Source organism: Panthera tigris, chromosome B3, assembly GCF_018350195.1.
Source record: "Panthera tigris isolate Pti1 chromosome B3, P.tigris_Pti1_mat1.1, whole genome shotgun sequence".
NCBI lineage: Eukaryota > Metazoa > Chordata > Mammalia > Carnivora > Felidae > Panthera > Panthera tigris.
The window spans coordinates 41,628,616-41,650,932 of record NC_056665.1 but is presented as its reverse complement, the minus strand read 5'-3'; the positions used below and the strand labels follow the sequence as shown (position 1 = coordinate 41,650,932).

Below are 22,317 nucleotides of genomic sequence, written 5' to 3'. Positions count from 1 at the left end.
GGGAGACACAGAATCTGAAACAGGCTCCAGGCTCTGAGCTGTCAGCACAGACCCTGATACGGGGCTTGAACTCGGAAACGGCGAGATCATGATCTGAACCGAAGTCAGATGCTTAGACTGAGCCACCCAGGTGCCCCTTTACTTGAATATATCAATCTTGAGATTGAATTCCCAGTTTCAGATGTTGATTTTCCATCTTTGGGGGATTTTTTTCTTCTTACATTGAATGGAACAATGATTTGAAAATCTGACTTCTCATCAGTAATTCTGGAGGACAGAAAACAGTGCAACAACATCTTTAAAGTGATGTTCTTAAGAAGTCTTCCTCATTTCAATTGATGCCCTTCCATCCTTCCTCTTGCTCAGGCAAAAACCTTGGCACAATTCCTTTCTTGGCACAATTTTTCCTTTTTTCTTATAACTCACATCCAGTCCAGCTACACATCTTACCTCCAACTTTCATTGAAATCTCCATCCAAGTTCTTTTGGCCAACTACACATTTTATCTCCAACTTTCATTTAAATATCCATCCAAGTTCTTTTGTGCTTAGTTTTGGTTTATATATAGCATTAGAAATGAACGGTTTGAGAGCTGGTTTGGAGCAAACACTTAAAGGTAAATCTTGGGATGCCTAAGTGGCTCAGTCAGTTAAGCGTCTGACTCTTGATTTAGGCTCAGGTCATGATCTCATGGTTTGTGAGCTCAAACCCCATGTTGGGCTCTGCGCTGACAGTGTGGAGCCTGCTTGGGATTCTGTCTCTTTCTCTGCCCTTTCCCTGCTTGCTCACTCTCTGTCTCTCTCAAAATAAATAAATAAACAAACAACTTAAAAAAAAAAAAAAGGTAAATCTGATGGTGCTGAAACTATTCCAGGCCAGAGACAAACATGGAAAGGCCCTAGTTAATGTCGTAAAGCCAACACAGCATTAATACAAAGCAGTAGAATCCCGAGAACCCACACTCCCGGCCCACTGCCAGAGGATGGGTTTCCCATTAGGGAGTTGTACCCTAGGTTCCCATGAACACTGCCTTAGGCCACTCATGCTCCCAGTGGCAGCTGTAGCCAATAACTTTTGGCATAGTTATCCAGCATTTTTGTGACAATAGCTGAGTAGTAGAGTTTCAGTTTTTTTTAAGTGTGCTACATATGGGAAATAAAAGAGTTGACTCATTCTTCTTCAAAAAGCCTTCCTAGGATCAACAAGCAGCATTTGGAGCAGAGTTTCTTAATGGCACTATTGACATTTGGGGTCAGATAATTCTTCGTTAGCGGGAGATGGAGGGCAGTCTTGTGTATTGTAGGGTGTTCAACAGCATCCCTGGCCTCTGTCTACTAAATGCCAAAAGTACCCCGCCCCCAGTTGTGGCACCCAAAAATGTCTACAGATATTGACAAATGCTCTCTGGGGGCAAAATTGCCTCACTTGTGAATCACTGAGTTAGAAGGCAGATTTGGGTTCAGTTGGAGAAGAAACTTTCCCACCGTGACTGCTTTAATGAAGTAAGCTTCTAGACTGGATTTGAAGTGGACCCTGTGGGATTTACTTTTTCATTGCACAGAGATTAGTTCATAAAACATGTAAGAAGTTTCCCAATGCTGACTCCCCACTCTGATGAACTAATCTGAAGAGAGGATTTCATCATTTTTTAACATTTGTTAGGGAGACTTTAAACAAAATCATATCTTTGACAGTCTGTTCAGTTCATGAGAATATTTCAGAAGCATTTTCGTAAATATGAAATGATAAATGCTGTTTAAACACCAGTAGTTAATTCAGATTGCTTTCAGAACATCTCTTTTATGATCTGTATTAAGGGATAGTACTACCCCTTTCTTATTGCTATGTAATATAAGATAGTTTTCAACATGTCTTTTTTAAATCTTGGAGAATGTTATTTGATCAATGTATATATTTCTATATTATTATAATTAGGTCACAGGAATGTCATGTTTTTTAACGCTAAATTTTAAGTTAAATCACTCTTACAGGAAAAGCATTTTCAAAAATATTTAGTTCTGTGGCTTGACTTCTACTTTGGCTAGGTCAGTGGAGATTGCTCAAGAATCCAGAGAGTTTCTGCAACCAAGAGGGATGGAGAACAGTCCCTCACTTCACAGAACCTTGACACCCCAGACTCTTTTCTTACTTAGAGAAGGAAGCCAGAAGCTCATTAGTAACTACATTCTGTCTCTAGGCAGTTGAGGCTAACCCTTGGCTTTGCTAAGTCCTCCTCTGCCTGTTGCCGCCACCACCCAGCAACAGCCTTTGGCTCTTTCTGGCATAGTTGGAGATACTCTGCAGTTGTCGAGGGAAGCCAGATGATAGCAGTGTCTGTGCTGGTAGGATCTAGTATTAGAATCAGTCGCTGTTTTAAGCTGCTATCTTTGCAGGGACAGAAAAGTAGATACAGGAATAAGGGAGAGAGGGACAAGCATGAAAATGAGGATATTTGTGAATCTGTGTGCTGAAACATTTAGAGTATATTCAGGAAGAACAAAAGAGCCAAATAGTAAATGTGGCCTCTTAAAGATAACACTGAAACATTTTGCTTAAAAATGGGTTAGATTAAAACATTCTTTACCAAGGGAATTTGACTTAAAAGATATTTGGAAGAGGAAGTCCATTATCAAACCAGCAGCTACAGTTTCACAAACAGATGTACAAAATTCGTTAGAATGTTAATCAGGTTTCTGATTAATGTTCCAAAACACTAGAAATTATAGAACTTCCTTTTATCAGTCTGTATTATAAAGAAGTTGTGAAATTTATATGATTAAGTTAGAGAAGTTTTTTTTTTCTATTTTTAAGAATATTAGAACAAAGCACACTTAGGGTTAGATTCATTGAAGGAATTGTTGAATTTTATAGTTAGGAACATGAAATGAGAAAGTTTTACTAATGAAAAGATAATATCCTAGAATAGCAAATCCTCTAGTTGGAATTCTGTTTACTAGAGACAAGCATCAACATAGTATGTATGTACCTCTAGCTACATGTACATGGCAGGATACTCAGGTCTCCATTTCTCTTGGACCTCTAACCAGTTGCAGAGGGAATAAACAATGAATCGCAGTATTCTAAAGAGCACATTGTAATAGGAAAGTCTTGTGATGACATGGAAGCCAGCCAGAAATTAATGCCAGCCGAGTAAATAAGCAGTCTGGTAAGCATATGCAGTGTTTTCACAAATGTCCGAGAGGTCCCCTTTGGATACTGTTAATAAAACAGGAAACTGAAAGGATGAGGCAGAGTCCCATGGGATTGTGTTTTGTGCGCCGTGATAGCCCCAGTGCCTGGAACAGTGCCTGCCCATAATGGACATTGAATAAGTATGGGGAGGAAGAAGACAAATGTAAAAGTAATACCAGGTCAGAGGAAGAAATAAATGTCCAAGAGTGAAGAAGAGTGCATTTTAAAACATAGCCCAGTACCTAGGAAACTTGGATAAATGTGGTAACCGCTTGCTGCTTTGCCTCGCTTTCTTTCCCATATGACAGTATAACTCATTAAAGGCTCTGCCCTACTCATCTTTGAACCTGGAGACGTTGGCAGATGGTAGTATCATTTATTGAAAAGCTGTGGTTTATATTAAAGCACTGTTCTTCCCTGGAACAGCCCTATGAGGTATTATTGGCCCCATTTCTGAAATAAAGGAAACAGAAGGGGAGGGAGGTTAAATAATCTGGCCAAAGCCATATTGTGGAGCTCGCATTCCATCTCAGGATTATGTGACTCCTGAGCTCCTATACAGAATCTTTAGGCCAGACTATCCAGGTGCTCAGTAAATGTGTGCTCAGTGTTTTTTAAAAATGAAGACTAGGTGTCCTAAAGAATTCACCAAGGAGATGGCATCAAGCTAGATCTTAAGTAAAAGTAAGATTTGGATGTGGTGAAATGTTGCCATCATCCCAAAGGTACATATTTTAAAACTCCTCCTCTACTTTAAAGTATTTGTCATCGTTTCACTAAATGATGTCATTATATATAAAAACTTGCCTTCTAGGGGAGCCTAGATGGCTCACTTGGTTAAGCTCCCGACTTAGGCTCAGGTCGTGATCTCACAGCTTGTGGGTTCAATCCCTGCGTCAGGCTCTATGCTGACAGCTCAGAGCCTGGAGCCTACTTTGGATCTGTGTCTCACTCTCTCTCTGCCCCTCCCCCGCTCATGCTCTGTCTCTGTCCCTCTCTGTAAAGTAAACAAACATTAAAAAAAAATTAAAACTTGCCTTCTTCTAATCACAACAATTATATCCTTTTAATGTATAACAGTTTTGTCCTTTTAATATAGTTTTTAGATGTTTTTAACTTTGTATAAATAGTGGTTGGTGTCTTACAATATACTTATGTCCCCACTAGCATTATATTATTGAGATCATTTATATTATAGAGCATATAGTATTCCATTGTGTGAATACACCACAGTTTATCCATTCTGATAATGATGGAAATTTTTTGTTAATATAAACAATGATAGTATAAATATTCTCGTATATGTCACTTGGTGCACATATATTAGAGTTTTCCAGGGTAGTGGTTCTCACATTTGAGCATACATCAGAACCACCTGAAGGGCTGTTTAAACACAGGTTGCAAGGCTCACTGATTCAGGAAGTCTGGGGTAAGTCCCAAGAATGTGCATTTCTAACAACGTCTCAGGTACTAATGATCTATTGATCCAAGAACTAACTGCTTCAGAGTATATATCTAACTGTGGAATTGTTGGAGTGAAATAGAGAGTACATACTTTCAATTTTACTAGGTAATGCTAGATTGTTTTCCTATCATCAATGTGAAAGCAAATTGTCAGACTTGAATTTTTGCCAGACTGGTGGGTGTTAATGGTATCTTTTTATGTGGCTGAAAGGGGAAATCGATATGCTTTTTTTTCTTCATATTAAAACTTTCAGAATAGACCCTAGAAGCAGCTTCTTGGCTGCTACTCGAACCTCAGGCAGGTTCAGCCTACCTGCCTCCACTCCAACTTCCACACTGGCCTCCACCATGTCTATCAGGGTGACCCAGAAGTCCTACAAGGTGTCCTCCTCCGGCCCCCGGGCTTTCAGCAGCCTCTCCTTCACTCATGCGCCTGGCTCCCGCATCAGCTCTGCCCTGTCCTGGGTGGAAAGCGGCAGCAGCTTCCAGTGTGGCCTGGGCAGCAGCATGAGTGTAGTTGGGGGCTACGGCAGGCCCGGGAGTATGGGGGGCATCACGGCTGTCTCAGTGAACCAGAGCCTGCTGAACCCTCTTAAGCCGGAGGTGGACCCCAACATCCAGGCCATGCGCAGCCAGGGGAAGGAGCAGATCAAGACCCTCAACAACAGGTTTGCCTCCTTCGTCGACAAGGTGCGGCATCTGGAGCAGCAGAACAAAATTCTGGAGACCAAGTGGAACCTCTTGCAGCAGCAGAAAACCTCTCGCAGCAACATGGACAACACGTTCGAGAGTTACATCGACAACCTTCGGCGGCAGCTGGAAACCCTAGGCCAGGAGAAGCTGAAGCTGGAGGTGGAGCTTGGCAACATGCAGGGCCTGGTGGAGGACTTCAATAAATATGAGGAGATCAAAGAACGTGCAGACATGGAGAATGAATCTGTCCTCATCAAGAAGGATGTGGACGAAGCTTACATGAACTAGGTGGAGCTGGAGTCCCGCTTGGAAGGGCTGACTGATGAGATCAACTTCTTAAGGCAGCTGTACAAAGAGGAGATCCGTGAGCTGCAGTCCCAGATCTCGGACACGACTGTGGTGCTGTCCATGGGCAGCAGCCACTCCCTGGATCTGGATGGCATCATTGCCAAGGTCAAGGCCCAGTATGAGGAGATCGCCAACAGCAGCCAGGCTGAGGCTGAGACCATGTACCAGATCAAGTACTAGCAGCTGCAGACATTGGCCGGGAAGCATGGGGATGACCAACATCTCCCAAAGACGGAGATTTCCAAGATGAACCAGAACACTAACTGACGCCAGGCTGAGATTGAGGGCCTGAAAAACCAGAGGGCTTCCCTGGAGGCCACCATAGCTGATACCAAGCAGCGTGGGGAGGTGGCCGTGAAGGACCCCAATGCTAAGGTGGCCGAGCTGGAGGCCGCTCTGCAGCGAGCCAAGCAGGACATGGCCCGGTAGCTGCAGGAGTACCAGGAGCTCATGAACATCAAGCTGGCCCTGGACATCAAGATCACCACCTACTGCAAGCTGCTGGAGGGCGAGGAAAGCAGGCTGGAGTCTGGGATGCAGAACATGAGCATCCACACTAAGACCTCCCACCAGCTACTTGGGTGGGCTGGTCTCAGCCTACAGGGGCCACATGAGCCCTGGCGTCAGCTATGCCTTCCAGTCCGGCTTCAGCTCTGGCCAGAGCTCTGCTTCCTCTGGCCATGTCAGCTCCTCCAAGGCTGTGGTGGTGAAGAAGATCGAGACCCGTGATGGGAAGCTGGTGTCCCAGTCGTCTGACGTCCTGTCCAAGTGAACAACCACTGTGGTCCCTCCCAACCTCCCTGCTCCCGTGGCTGCCGTAGAGCCTGTGGGGGAAGGAGCTGTGCAGGGGAGCGTCGGGAATGGGAGGCCCACCTAAGCCTCACCTCAGTTCTTGGCCTACCCTTAGGGGGAGTCCACCACCCTGGGTACCCCCCTCTTGCCCATGTCCCCAGCTAAAAGCCAATTCAAGAGTTTTTTCCCAAATAAAGCCTCAGATGGCTCTGCCAATCCCCCTCTTCCCCCCAAAAAAACCTTTCAGAATATGCGGAATTGGTTCATCTTAAATAATATTTTCAGGGCACAGGAAACACATTCTTTTCGACAGAAAAATCTGGGATCAAATTCAGTTTTGGTTGCCTAAGAAGAATCTTAGATAATTGTTGTAATTTTTAATGTTTTTATTCTTCCATTGGCCTTTTTAAAAAGGAAAGAACACAGGAGCAATTCCACTTTAGTGAGACTTGTGTAAACTGAATGTACTCCATTTAATTGAGGATGGTGCAAAAGGCTAATTTGGAAAGAGTTGATTAGATACCACACTAGTTTTATTGCGTGCCTCAGAGATACTCCTTGAAAGCCAGGTCCAAGCTGACTTTAGGTTTAACAGGTTTAACAGGTTCACATTCTGGATGAGAAGCTACTGCAGACCTGGCGCCTCTTTCAGAAATGTTGCTTTCCAGGGGCGCCTGGGTGGCTCAGTCGGTTGAGCATCCAACTTCGGCTGAGGTCGTGATCTTGGGGTTCGTGAGCTCGAGCCCTGCATTGGGCTCTTTGTTGACACCTCAGAGCCTGGAGCCTGCTTCGGAACCTGTGACTCCCTCTCTCTCTGCCCCTCACCCTCTCACGCTCGCTCTCTCTCTGTCTCTCAAAAAATAAACATTAAAAAAAAAAAAAAGTGTTGCTTTCCAGTTTACTATTTGAGCAAATGTGTGTCAAAGTCCTGCTTCTGGCAGGTGGTAGTTAAACTCTCAAGGTGGTGTACCGCACCCCAAGAGCCTGTTGTATCATGACCAAGTGTGACTGGGCTTTGGCATCCGTGTCTGTATGACTGGACACTAATTGATAACTGTCTTTCAGCTTTCATGACGCTGGTTATCATATTGCTGCACGTGTTCTGGGGCATCATATTTTTTGATGGCTGTGAGAAGAAAAAGTGGTCTGCCCTTCTTGTAGTTCTTCTGACCCATCTGCTGGTGTCAGCCCTGGTGAGTATTGATTGTCACCATGCTCACAGTATTTTTTGGATCATAAGTCCACATACGGTACATTCCACTCTCAATGAAATACATGCTCATGGGAAGATGAAGCTCTTTAATGAGTGAATGGTAGATAGATAAATCATCTATTCCTACAGAAAAAGCCACTCTTAATTTGTTGGTTGATTTCATTAAAGATTTTATTCTATGTATCTATCTATCTTTTATGGGTATAGTCAAACCTGAAATAGTCTTGCATTAGGCTTACATTATGTAACACATCTTAAATAAGTACCATGTTATTAGAAATCCTTTTCATATATACATTTTAAGAGCCTTATATCATTACATAGAATTATATTATAGTTTGCTTAACTGATCACATCTATTTCAAAATTTTGTTTCTTACGATGCTGTCTTGAACATCTTTGTACATGAAATTTTTTCAATATGATGTTTAGATTTCATAGAATGAAAATATGAAATTAAATGGTACAAATATTTTTAAAGCCCTTGATATAAATTGGTAAAGTCCTCTCCACAAGGGTTGTACCATTTCTACTCACTCTGATAAATAGCAAGGGTGCCCATTTTATTCCCTCCTCACTGAAATTATAATTATTATGCCAGTTTTCTAAATAACTAAAATTTAAAAAGAAAGCTTGACTAGCTATATTTCTTAAGAATATTTAATGGTTTGGGTTTGACTTTCATGGCCATTTGCCATGTATTTACATCAGAATTATCCCCACTACTGCCTTGTCCAGACCCTTCTCATTTCTCATCTCTTAGTTTTAGAAGGGTTCTTTCTGATGGTGTCCTACCTCATGTTTCTCTCTTCTCCATCCACTTAGAATTTATATCAAGTTTTCTCATACTGGGCTCCTTGACCTCTGATGCATCTAAAATGAAGTTTTGCAGGGGTGCCTGGCTGGCTTAGTTGCTAAAGCATGTGACTCTTGATCTCTGGGTCGTGAGTTCAGGCCACCAGTTATAGGCGTAGAGATTACTTAAAAGATAGATAGATAGTTAGATAAAAATGCAGTCTTATTGCTTCCCCTTCCTAAAACCTTTCAGCGGTGCAGGATACTAAAGTTAGTGTGATGGCAACTATGTGAAGCCAAATCTTCATGGAAAAAAAAGACTGGAAAGAGAAAGCATTAAAATACTAATAGTATTTATCTCTGAATGGATTCTTTTCTTCTTTATAGTTTTTTGGCATGTTCCAAATTTTCTGCAATGTACACTTCTATAATCAGAAAGGAAATTAAATGAAAAAACAAATGTCCTTTTCATGGATCCATTTGGCTAATTCATTCATTCGACAAATATTTACTGAGTACCTTCTATGTTCCAGGCACTGTTTTAGGTAAACAAAACAGTTTAGTGAACAAAACAAAGATCCCTGCTTTTACAGTTTAGTGGTGAGAGAAAGGCAGCAAGCAGCAGGCATAATAAATAAGAAATTTTATCATGATAGGTGCTATGGAAAGTAGAGCAGAGTTAAAAGGAATCCAGAGTGTGGGGAGGCAGAGGATGTCCAATTTTTTAATTAGGTGGTCAGAGTAGGCTTCGTTGTGAAGGTGACCTTTGAGCAAAGAAGTGAAGTAGATTGGTCATGGGGCTCTCTGGGGAAGAGCATCCTGGACTGCACAACCAGTAGCAAAGTCTAAGATCAAAGAAATTGCTTGGCGTATTTTTGGAAGTGAGGGTGGCCAGAACAGAGGGAGCTAGGGTAAAGGTAATAGATACTGTCACAGAGTTGAAGGTGGGGAGGGAAGTAGAGGTTAGAAGTGAGAACCACATCTAGATAATGCAAGACATTGACATTTACTGTCAGTGAAATGGGAGTCGTTGCAGGGTGTTAGGGCCATGATCTGACTCAAATTTTTAAAAGATCACTTGGCCGTGTTAAGAGTGAACTGTAGCAGGGAAAGATTATAGTCATCAGGAGAAGGATGGTGATAACTTGGGTGAAAAAGCAGTGGATATAATGAGAAATGATCAGATTGAGGATATATTTTTGAAAGTAGAGCCAGCAGTATTTCCTTACAGATTGGGTAAGGCATAGAGTGAAAGAAGAGGAGCCAAGGATGTCTCCAAGGTTTGGGCCTGGACAGTTAGAAGGATGGAGTTACCATCAGCTGGGATGGGGGAGCTTGTGAGGGTGGATCAAGGAGTTCATCTGGACACATTGTAAAGATGAAATAAAGGTGCCTATTGGACATCCTAGTGAAAATATCCATTAGGCAGTTGGATGAGAAAGTACGGAGTTGGGGAGAGAAATCCAGGCCAGAAATCCAAAGACTGAGCTCTGGGACGCTCCCACATTGACACTGGGGAAAGAGAAGGTGCCAGCAAAAGAGACTGAGAAAGAGCCACTAGTGAGGTTGGAAGAAAACCAGGAGCCAGATGTCCTGGAAGCCAGATGTGTTAAGGAGAGAATGATCAGCTGTAGTAGATGCCTGTGGAATAAAACCCAGACTTCTTTGTTTGACATAAGCCTCTTATCAGCCTTACTGGTACAGAACTTAACCTCCTGCTGCTCCCCACAGTTCACATCATATGCTCCATCTAAATTAATCCATTGTGGCTTCCCAGTAGGTGTGCCTTGTCCATGCTGTTTTATCTGCAGTGACGCGTCTCCCCCTAACCTAAGTCAGTTTGGAAAAGGCTTCCATGTGAAGCCTCCCTGGAAAAGGTGCATATTCCAGACTGAGCACGATCACCAGCCCTTATTCATAGCTCTGTTATAACACTTATCCACAGATAACACTGTTTTATTTAATATAGCTATTTATTCATTTATTATTATTTTTAAAAATTTACATCCAAATTAGCATATAGTGCAATAATGATTTCAGGAGTAGAATCCAGTGATACATAACAACACCCAGTGCTCATCCCAGCAAGTGTCCTCCTTGATACCCCTTGCCCATGTAGCCCATCCCCCCATCCCAAACCCCTCCAGCAGTCCTCAGTTCTCTGTATTTAAGAGTCTGCAGCTACTTTCGAGGGAGTGCTTTTCCTTTACTCTCACGATGTGCTGCACGCTTCTCCCCTTTCTCTGTCCTCTCTCTGCAAAAACAGCTCCCTACCCTCCACAGCTTCTCTCTCTCTCTCCCCACTTCACCTCTCCGCACCATGTACCTGCCAAGTTCTGTGGTTCAAGTTATGCAGATTGTTGTGTTAATCCTCAGATCAATTTCCTAGATGTGCAAAATAATGTGGTGCTGATCTAGCTGCATTTCAGGGATGAGAGAATCTGAGAACTTGAGTGCTGTGCTGCTCTCCCATCTTGGCCTCACCATCTTATTTAATATCGTTTTTGTATATCTCTCTCCAACTAGAGTTTGATCATCAGGGATGATCTTATCTTGTCAGTCTTTGTATCCTCAATCCTATAAATGTTGTAGAATATTGAATAGTTGATATTCTCTTTAATGATTAAAGAGAACCCAGGAAAATAAACTAAAATAAAAAAGAATTTGGGAAATTTGGAAGATTATCTACCAAAATTTTAATAGTAGTTATCTCTGAATAGCAGAGGGAGGAGGGGAATGGGGTAGTGCTTGGTGGCTCAGTCGGCTAAACATCTGACTCTTGATACCCGCTCAGGTCTTGATCTCCCGGTTGTGAGTTTAAGCCCCCTATGGGGCTCCATGCTAGACATGAAGCCTACTTAAGAAAAATAACACACACACAGAAACATATACAGATCAAAACTGTACATCTTGTAACCTATGTAACTCGATCCTACATGAAAACTGAAACATCAGATCCCATGAGCCTCCTACCACGGTCCTGACTTCTAACACCATGGCTTGCCTTGCCTTTTGGTAGTTTATGTAAACAGAACTATATGGTATTTACTCTTGTGTCTGACTTCTTTCGCTTAACATTATCTTTGTGAGATTCATCTATATATATTGCTCATTTATTGCACTCTAGTATTCTACTTTGTGACTGTACTATGATTTATCCATTCAACTGCAGAAATGGTATCTCTAGTTTTTGACTTTTGTGACTAATTATAATGCTTTGAGCATTCTAGAATATATCTCTTTTGAATATATGTGTACATTTCTTTTGGATGTATGCCTAGGAGCGGAATTGCTGATCATGGGGCGTGCATATGTCAGCTGTTCATACCACTCAGCTTTTCAGAGTCGTTGTATTGACTTATATTCCCATTAATTTGTGAGTGGCAGTTCCTCCACCTCCTCACCAGTGGTTGGTATGGCACTGTCTTGTTACTGATCCCCCTGGGTATGTGGTGGTATCACATTATGGTCTTAATTAGCATTTCACTAATGATTAATGAGATTAAGCAGATCTTCATATATTTATTGGCCATTTGGATCATTCTTTTTTTTTTTTTTTGAGTTGTAAGAGTTATTTATTTTTTAAATTTTTTTATATGAAATTTATTCTCAAATTGGTTTCCATACAATACCCAGTGCTCATCCCAACAGGTGCGCTCCTTAATGCCCATCACCCACTTTCCTCTCCCCTCCCACCCCCATCAACCTTCAGTTTATTCTCAGTATTTAAGAGTGTCTTATGGTTTGCCTCCTTCCCTCTCTGTAACTTTTTTACCCTCCCTTCTCCTCCTCCCTGGTCTTCTGTCGAGTTTCTCAGGATCCAGATATGAGTGAAAACATATGGTATCTGTCTTTCTCTGCCTGACTTACTTCACTTAGCATAACACTCTCCAGTTCCATCCATGTTGCTACAAATGGCCAGATTTCAGTCATTCTCATTGCCAAGTAGTGTTCCATTATATATATAAACCACATCTTCTTTTTTTTTTTTAATTTTTTTTAACGTTTATTTGTTTTTTTGAGACAGAGAGAGACAGAGCATGAACGGGGGGAGGGTCAGAGAGAGAGGGAGAGACAGAATCTGAAACGGGCTCCAGGCTCTGAGCTGTCAGCACAGAGCCCGACGTGGGGCTTGAACTCACGGACCACGAGATCATGACCTGAGCCGAAGTTGGTCGCTCAACTGACTGAGCCACCCAGGTGGCCCAAAACCACATCTTCTTTATCCATTCATCAGTTGATGGACATTTAGGCTCTTTCCATAATTTGGCTGTTGTTGAAAGTGCTGCTATAAACATTGGGGTATAAGTACCCTTATGCATCAGCACTCCTGTATCCCTTGGGTAAATTCCTAGCAGTGCTATTGCTGCGTCATAGGGTAGATCTATTTTTAATTTTTTGAGGAACCTCCACACTGTTTTCCAGAGCAGCTGTACCAGTTTGCATTCTCACCAACATTGCAAGAGGGTTCCTGTTTCTCAATATCCTCGCCAGCATCTGTAGTCCCCTGATTTGTTCATTTTAGCCACTCTGACTGACATGCGGGGGTATCTCAGTGTGGTTTTGATTTGTATTTCCCTAATGAGGAGTGACGTTGAGCATCTCTTCATGTGCCTCTTGGCCATCTGGATGTCTTCTTTAGAGAAGTGTCTATTCATGTCTTCTGCCCATTTCTTCACTGGATTATTTATTTTTGGGGTGTGGAGTTTGGTGAGCTCTTTATAGATTTTGGATACTAGCCCTTTGTCTGATATGTCATTTGCAAATATCTTTCCCAATTCCATCGATTACCTTTTAGTTTTATTGATTGTTTCCTTTTCAGTGCAGAGCTTTTTATCTTGGTGAGGTCCCAATTCATTTTTTGCTTTTAATTCCCTTACCTTTGGAGATGTGTCAAGTAAGCAATTGCTGCAGCTGAGGTCAGAGAGGTTTTTTCCTGCTTTCTCCTCAAGGGTTTTGATGGTTTCCTGTCTCACATTCAGGTCCTTCATCTATTTTGAGTTCATTTTTGTGAATGGTGTAAGTTAGTGGTCTAGTTTCATTCTTCTGCGTGTTGCTGTCCAGTTCTCCCAGCACCATTTGTTAAAGAGACTGTCTTTTTTCCATCGGATAATTCTGTTTTTTTGAGAGCAAGAGAAAGAACAGGCATACACACGTGAGTGGGGGAGGGGGTGAGAGAGAGAGAGAGAGAGAGAGAGAGAGCATGTGAGCAAGGGGGGGGGGGGCAGAGAGAGAGAGAGGGAGATAGAAAATCCCAAGCAGGTTCCATGCTGTCAGCACAGAGCCCAACTCAGGGCTCGATCCCACAAATTGTGAGATTATGACCTGAGCTGAAATCAAGTCAGACGCTCAACCGACTGAGTCACCCAGGCGCACCTGGATAATTCTTTTGTGAAGTACCTATTCAAATCTTTTGCCTATAAATCATTTTGATTTTTAGGAGTTCTTTTTATGTTCTCCGACAAAACGTCTTTGTCAGATATACACGTTGTAAATAACTTCTCCTGTACTATGGTTTATCTTTATCTCCTCATACTGTTGTCTTTTTTTATAAGCAAAGTTCCTCATTCTAATGTAGTTTAATCAATTTTTCTTTATGGTTTGCAGTTTTTGTGTTCTGTTCAATAAATACTAACCTATCTGAATTTCAAGTTTTAAAATTTGTTTATTTTACTCATTTGTGTATTCTAATTTTCTGCAACAATCACAGCTGCTTTTGTAATTGTTTAAAAGAGAAAAAAATTTAAAGAAACTAAAGAGAAATACAAAAGAGCTTAGCACCCTGTAAAATAAATTAAAATTCAGTGGATTTGAGGTAAATTATTCTGAAGAGTCCAGAAAATGCTCAATGCCTGCCATACCCACTGATGCCTCTTGAGAAAAGCACTTTTTCTGCATAAGTAGCTACGTGCAAAATCAGCCCATTTTCCTGGCCAGAGCTGATAGGTGGGATCATGTACAGGTATGGTGAGGGTAAGGACAGTGAGGAGCCGTGGAGGCACTTCCCCTGAAGCCCCTTATTGGCAAAGGTGTATGGTGGCAAGTTGACCCAATCAGATTCTCTCCTTTGGTACGTGTAAGTGCTGGCTTACGTGGGAACCCATCTCCTTATCTTACCCTGGCCCAGTAAAGGAAGTATCCCTCTTTCCGTCAAAGGCCAGTCCCTCCTCCTGGCCACCAGATCCAGTTCTCGTTTAAGGACTTCACTCCTCTGATTGTGCCCTTTATCCCATACCACCAGCTTTTCCCTCTTTTCATCAACATACAGACATAACTTTTTGCTTTTTTTTAGAGAGCATAAGCAGGGGAGTGAGGTGGGGGGGGGGGTGGGGAGAGAGAGAGAGAGAGAGAGAGAGAGGGAGAATCTTAGGCTCCACGCTTAGCTCAGAGCCCGATGCAGGGTTCCATCCCATAACTCTGGAATGATGACCTGACCCGAAATCAAGAGTCGGACACTCAACCACCTGAGCTACCCAAATGCCCCCATGTAGACATATCTTTAAAAAAAAAAAAACAAAACTCTCCTCTTGCCTTTCCCCCTCCTAGCCTTCACTCCTTTTTTTCTCTTCCACATCACAGCCAAATTTCTCAGAGTTATGTCCACTAATTTTGTCTCCACTTCTTCACCTCTCCTGCTTCAATCCAGTCTGGCTTCTGCTCAACCACCTTCTTTGTTGTTGTTGTTGTTGTTGTTGTTGTTGTTGTTCTTAAATTTTTTTTTTAACATGTATTTACTTTTGAGAGAGAGAGAGTGAGCACAAGTAGGGGAGGGGCAGAGAGAGGGAGACAGAGGATCTGAAGCAGGCTCTGTGCTGTGAGCATAGAGAATGATGCTGGGCTGGAACTCACCCAGCATCCCAGCTGGAGCCACCCAGGTGCTCCTCAACCACTCTTCCAAGATTGTACTTGTCAAGGTCAAAACAGACTTTCGTTTCTCCAAATCTGATGGACATTGGTGTTTTGGTTTCTTTTTTTTTTTCATTTCAGCAGCCTTTAAAAGAGTTCACCTTCTGTGAAACATTTTCCTCTTTGCTATATCACACTGTCCTGATTTTTCTTTTACCTCACTATTTGCTCTTCTCAGACCCCTTTGCTGACTCTTTCAGTACAAGTCAAGCTAACAGATTGGGGTACCTGGGGGTAACAGATTCAGTACAAGTCAAGCTAACAGATTGGGGTACTCAGTCAGTTGAATGTCCGACTTTGGCTCAGGTCATGATCCCATGCTGCATGGGTTCGAGCCCCGTGTCGGGCTCTGTGCTGATGGCTCAGAGCCTGGAGCCTGCTTCAGATTCTGTGCCTCCCTCTCTGTCTGCCCCTCTCCTGCTTGCACTCTGTCTCCCAAAAATAAATAAACATTAAAAAAAATGTAAAAAAAAAAAAAAAGAGTCAAGCTAATAGAAAGGTGTTGACACTTTTAATTTGCTCCTATAATACTAAGCAGCACAAACAATCTATAAATGTTCTCAGGGCTTATTCTTCTCCTTTTCCTTCTTTCTACAGTAGCTCCCTGGGTAGAGACATGGCTTTAAATACCATCTATGGGGGTGCCTGGATGGCTCAGTCAGTTGAGTATCTGACTCTTGATTTCAGCTCAGGTTATGATCCCAGGGTCATGGAATTGAGCCCCATATTGGGCTCTGCACTGGGTATAGGTCCTGCTTTAAGATTTTCTCTCTCTCTCCCTCTCTGTCTCTCTCTGTCTCTCTCTCTCTCTCTCTCTCACACACACACACACATACACATTCTCTCTCTCTTTTTTAGAGAGAACTCTAAAAAATAATAATAAAATAAAAATAAAATTTTAAAAATTTTTAAATTTTATGCTTATGGACTGTGCTTTTGTATTCCTCTTTCCAGCCCAGGCCTCTCCTCTGAGCCCCATGCTCATATACCTAATGCTTACCTGACATTCCGTCCTTTGAAATCTCACAGGCATTTCACTCTTAGCGTGTCCTTATTGGACTTGATTCTTACCCATCATTTCAAGCCTGGTCTTCCTCAAGTCTTTGTCATCTCCTTAAATAGCACCATCATTTACCAAGAGCCAGAAACCTGGAAGTCATTTTGGCCTCCCCCTTTCCCTCACATTGCATCCATCAGCAAGTCCTGTCAGTTCATACTGCCCACTCTCTCCATCTCTACTGCCACCACCCTGATTTCATCAACCAGTGCAGAATCTTCCCAATGAGTCTCCCTGCTTTCACAATTGCCTCCTTTAATCCATTCTGTGCAGTTTTAAACATCTAAGCCAAGTCGTTCAGCCCCTCCATGTAAGCCTGTTCTGTGACCCTCCATTGCACTGAGGATAAAATTTACACTCCTTACCCATATGCTACATAGCTGGTCCCTGCCTTCCTCTCTGATGCCTCATCTCTTGTGCTGCCTCTCCATCCCTACACATCAGTCATAGCCCTCTCTCAGGTTCTCAGCTGCCCCAGACTCTTTGCTTTACTGTCATTCCCTCCCTCAGTCTACATGAGGCTGGCTCTCTCCTCCCAACTATGTGTCTCACTTTACGTGCCACTTACTCAGGACCTCTCCTGAGCAACCTCAATAGACCACCTTATTCTTACTTATCCTGGCACCATCACAATTAGAATTATTCTGGCTAGCATTCATCACAATGTGTAATTATTTAATTCATTTATTTGTTCTTTCATTGTCTCTCTTCCTAGCGTATAAGCTCCAGTAGGTACATACTTTGGTCTTCACTGTTGTGTAACAGAGTACCTCTTGGCTTTTCATCATTGTTTTTTAAATAAACTTTTGGAAGCCTCAGCAATTATGCAGCTGAAAAAGAAATGCTGTGCCCTCTTGTTCCCTTAAATACTGAAGGTTCATACTAAAGTAACTTGGACGTGTCCTACTTTCTTGCAAATATTAAGAGCCAGCTAACACAGAAATTATTATAAACTGGGCCCAGATTATATAACATGTATCTTCTCTTGGGTATTCCATTAGATGCTGACTTCTAATTACCCTCTAGGTTTGGCATTTGAATATTGCAAAGTGCACACCTATGGGTTAGCGTCTGTTGACTAGGTTAGTTCTGTTCGTCTTTGTGGAACTCCGCAGTACATGACATACATCATATGTTTGTTGAAACACACCCCAGCTGTTGAAAGTATCCTAGATTTTCCTTTAGCTTTGGTTACTCTACATGTTTAATAAGCTTGCTGTTGCTACCCAAACTGCTTTATTTTCCTTTTGCAGACCTTCATAAGTCCTCATTATGGAATAAATTTGGTGTCAACATATATAATTGTGGTACTCATGGGCATTTGGGCATTCTTTGTTGCTGGCGGCAGCTGCCGAAGCCTGAAACTGTGCCTACTCTGCCAAGACAAGGACTTCCTCCTTTTCAATCAGCGTTCCAGATAACCTCTGACAACCAGCACCTGCCAAACAGTAAGCTGCATCTTTAGAGGAAGCACAACTGTGCCTTTTTCTAAAAATTCCTTTTCCTGGTGGGATTTAGAAAAAACAAAACCCTCTAGATAAATAAAATATGACTTCATGCAACAGCTCTCTGGAAGGATACAGCAGTGGATGTACACATCCTGGCTGCACATTAGAATCGAATCCCTTGGGGAAGCGTAAAGAATATTGATATCTGGGGCTTCACCCTCCACATATAATTGGTCTGGGCATTTGGTCATTTTTAAAAGCTTTTCCCAGATGACTCTGATGTGCAGCCAGGTTGATAATCATCAGCGTCCAGATAGGAACTTTCTGAGAACACCATAAATGAATAAAAGTCCGATGTTTAGCCGTCTCTCAACTCAGCTTGTGCTGAGCAGGTAAATCTCTGACTGTCAGATCCTGCTTAGCCTTTGTCTTTTTAAGTTATGAAGTCACAAAACGCTAAAGGGCTCTCACTCCTGTGAACTTTTCATGTTCTTTATTGTACCCTAAATTTATGAGAACATGGTAGGTTGTGCTTCTAAATGCAATAGTAAATTGCACTGACTTACTATGATAATTTAGCCAAAGTAAGCTAGTGATTAACAAGCTGCATTTTTTCCTGTAGTTTTACATTCTGGATTCTGCTTTTTGAGGCATTACTTTGTTCGTGAGCGTAGATTCAGTTTCTTTACCTAAAAATCAATTATTTTCTGATTTCTGGGAAGGTATGATAAACCAAGAATTTTTGTGAAACTTCCGTAAATCTTTCCTGGGTTTAAGGCTTTTCGTGAGCTGTGCCCCGAGGCAGTGTTTCCCAGCTGAGTGCTAGCAACCAGCTGGGCTAGTTGGGGTGAAGTCCATTGTTCTATCTCTGAGCAGTTCTGCAGGTTGCTGAGTGATGTACCCTGGGACACGCTTCACTAGAGCTGGTGAAAGTTCAAAAGCATGAGGAAAACAAGCCAGTAGAATGATGTTGACACTTTAAATTTGCTCCTGTGATACTAACCAGTACTTCCTCCTCCTCACCAAGTGATGTAGTGCAGAATTAGAAATATGTCTTAAACTGCCAAATTGATGCTTTTACAGAATCCGTATAATCTTTAGAGCTAGCAAATGTCTCTGGGTTTTAGTAGCAGATACAACACTCCCTTTATAGGAATACCCAAGGTGTTTGTTCAGCTTCTGAGCAACCTTTTGATTTCCTTTATAAAGAGGAAATGCCAGTGAATTGTGCCTTTACTAACTAGAAATTGCTCCCAGTTAATGGCTTTTAGAGAGTGGATGGTGTGAAATGAAAATTCCCTACACATTAAAGTGATAAGCTCAATGGATCCCATATGTGCAGTAGAACACCCAAAAGAAATGGGAGCAGCAATGAGAGAGAGCTCACCAGTGCCATGACAGATGGAAGAATTGAACGGTACTGTGATGGGAAAGAATAATGAACGTGTCTAAAGTGGAAATGTGGCCAGTGTTTTGGGCTAGCCACACATCATTCCAGGGGCCAGACCTTTCACATGAACTAGATCTTTATCGGTGAAATCTCCCCCCATGTTTAAATTATGAGAATTTCTCAATCTAGGGATTCAAGAGAAATAGGATTTCTAGCAAGGCTGTAAACAGTCCCATAGCAATTACAGTTATTACCCTAAAGTTCACTTCACAACACAAATACTGACGCTTCCCCTGGAGTTTGCAGTTTTCCCCCTTTATACCAAGTTTTCCTTAGATGAAAAGAGCCACAGGAAGAGTCAGAGGCATAGAGACTGAGCAGTGAAATTTACTGTGCAGAGTTAAGGGAAACAGGATACTCACTGAACTGCCCTTTATTCCTATAGGAATGTGGTGTTCTTTGATGAACAGAATAAGAAAAACAGATAGTTGGTTATTAGTATTGACTTACACATCTCTTAAATGGATAGTCTGATAAAATGTTTGATCTGTAAAGTATTGAAAAATCCGAGAATATTAGTCGTACACATTCCTGCCCTCTGAGGATATCCTCTGTGCTTTAATAGTTTAATATTAAGTAAAGAAGCTGGGATATGGTACAATCTTATTTATAAAAATTTCTCAGGCCAGAGGAAAATTTTCTTTGATGCTAAGACTCTTGTCTGAGGAAATTATTTTTGACTCCCTATGAATAAAGGAACTTTGTAATCCTGATTTCTCTTAAAATGTGAACATTGCCATAGTCAGCTTAGGCACTGTTGTCATAAATAGCCCTGATTTGCCTGATGCCAAGGACACCCAGAAGGAGAGGAGAGGATAGTATTCCTCTGTTGCTGTGTATATATCGAGGTGCCTTTTTTTTTTTTTTTAAACATTTGTTATCTATGGTGAGCCTTCTGAGCCCTGATAGTATTTGTAGAGGAGGTGGTGTTGATATTTTATGTTTTCCTCCGCACCAAGCTTTCTCAGTTTGGAAGGAAATGTGGGTTATAGAGTTAAAGTTGACCTTGGAATATGAATATTGTTGCAGTGCTTGAATATTTTGCCATGTGATTAATAGAGATTGGTTTTGTTGCTCTCTAATAAATTTGTATTTATTTTGTATTCATTTAAGTCAGTAGTTGTAACTGCAGAAGTTTTGTTACCTCAATCCTGGCCCACCTGGCTGATCATATAGTAAGTAGCAGTTTCTTTTAGAGCATCTAATGAAAACATGGCTGAAAGGAAGAAATGATGATAATGGCAGATTGTCTAGAAAATGGTTTTTGTTCTCAATGTTATTTTTTTATTTTAAATCACACTTCAGTGTTTGCTGAGAGTGGTAGATTCACATCAAAAATATTAGGTGTTCTTATCCATAGAGTTGGTGCAGTATATAAGCAGCTGTTGACAGAAGCTTCCTCGTACCTGCTACTCCTCCCACTTCCCAGTCACCTCATACTAGCGCCAAGACAGGGATTAGCTGTCATTATGGGCCTGAGGGCTCCAGGGAGGCCAGGGTGGCGGCCTGTCTTGGGCAGCGGCAGCCTGATCCCCAGGAAGAGCTCCTTGAAGGTGCTAGCTTTTGTTAGCTAATTGTTTCTTAGGCCCTGCTATTCCTAACTCTGGGTGGACCAAGTAGGTATCACAACAAACCAATTTTAAAGTGCTTTGCTTAGAGCATTTTGTTTATGATTGCAATGTTTACAGTTCTCATTTAATACAAGGCTTTACTTCTATTAAATTCTAGTGTTTAGAGAGGTGGGGTACTGTATGTATCATTTTATGTAAGTATGCAATATGTATCATTTTATATAAGTTACGCCGTTATGTCATGTATCCTTGTAATGTCAGGCCTTGCGTTCAGTACACAATGCAATAGACTCTTTGCAGAACTGTATTTTTCAGTGAACAATAAAAATATTGTTTGGCACTATTCATTTCCCATGTTTCCTCTTTTTGGAGTAGTGTATCCTTCAGTATGTGTTGTTACAGTTTTTGTCTCTTATAAAACTTGGCTGTATATTCTGTTGTTTATGACTGGTCAGCTCTGAGACTTTTTAAAGAGAAATCTTTGTTACCTTAAAGTTCCTAAGGCCTATTTCATTTCTGTGTGTTCAGAAGCAGTTTGGTGCAGAGAAGTTCTTTGAGGTGTTCTAAACCAAGTGGAAGATTATTCTTGAAGATGCTAGAATCACCTTGAAAAATCTCCTCTAAGTAATTTTTTTTAAAAAGTTTGAGAGAGAGAGAGAGAGAGGGAGAGCATGAGCAGAGGAGGGACAGAGAGAGAAGGAGAGAGAGAGAATCCCAAGTAGGCTCTGCACTGTCAGCGTGGAACCCGATGTGGGGCTTGAACTCACCAAACTGTGAGATCATGACCTGAGCCTAAGTTGGACACTCAACCGACTAAGCCACCCAGGCATCCATCTTTCTAAGTAATTGTAAAACAATGAATTTATAAAACAGCATGTAATAGTGGCTAAAGATGGGAATTGGTTGACAAAGAGAGTATAGTTTACTTTCTACCCAGCGACCCTGAGCAGCCTATAGAGTCCTTATGTTTTTTTCTCTCCTTGATGTGGAGGCAGGGCAGCTGAGGCGTTGAGCTTGGCTTTCACCATCAGACAGGCTGTGAAGAGAATTGTTATGGCCTGAAACGCAAACCATGTGATACCTGTTCACTCTGGTTTGAAATGAGGCTGCTCAGGTTTATGTTGACTGTGTTATTCTGTGAAATAACCTCAGAGACCAAGAGCCTTTTGGTTGTAACTTGTAAGCCAGTGGAAGAGATGTACATTCTGTAGGTAATAGCCCAGATTTGTGTACAATTTTTTGGCCCTTTCCCACTGAAACTGTGGCTCTAGTTTAATTCATATTTAGTTGGAACAAGGATTTCTCTGTGACCAGCCTCAACACATGAGAAACCTCCAGTGGAAAGAAGTACATATTTTATCTACATCTCATTGAAAATGTTGAATAGA

At 41.7% G+C, this 22,317-nt stretch overlaps 1 protein-coding gene and 1 pseudogene across 6 annotated transcripts in view; both read left to right on the top strand.

Moving 5' to 3' along the window:
* The window catches only part of APH1B (aph-1 homolog B, gamma-secretase subunit), a 139,619-nt gene that overhangs the window by 20,566 nt on the left and 96,736 nt on the right, over positions 1 to 22,317 (top strand). For 5 of the 6 annotated variants that reach the window (XR_006218586.1, XM_042988698.1, XM_042988701.1 and 2 more), the window contains exons 5-6: positions 7,555 to 7,682; positions 17,714 to 17,908. Coding sequence is in view for 5 of the 6 variants with exons in the window: in XM_042988698.1 (XP_042844632.1) it covers positions 7,555 to 7,682; positions 17,714 to 17,881 (296 nt within the window). In the remaining variant the exon portion in view is untranslated. Of the gene's footprint in view, positions 1 to 7,554; positions 7,683 to 17,713; positions 21,273 to 22,317 lie in introns of those variants that run through there. The other variant, XM_042988696.1, reaches the window with a different exon arrangement.
* On the top strand, positions 4,170 to 7,203 carry LOC102958545 (annotated as a pseudogene).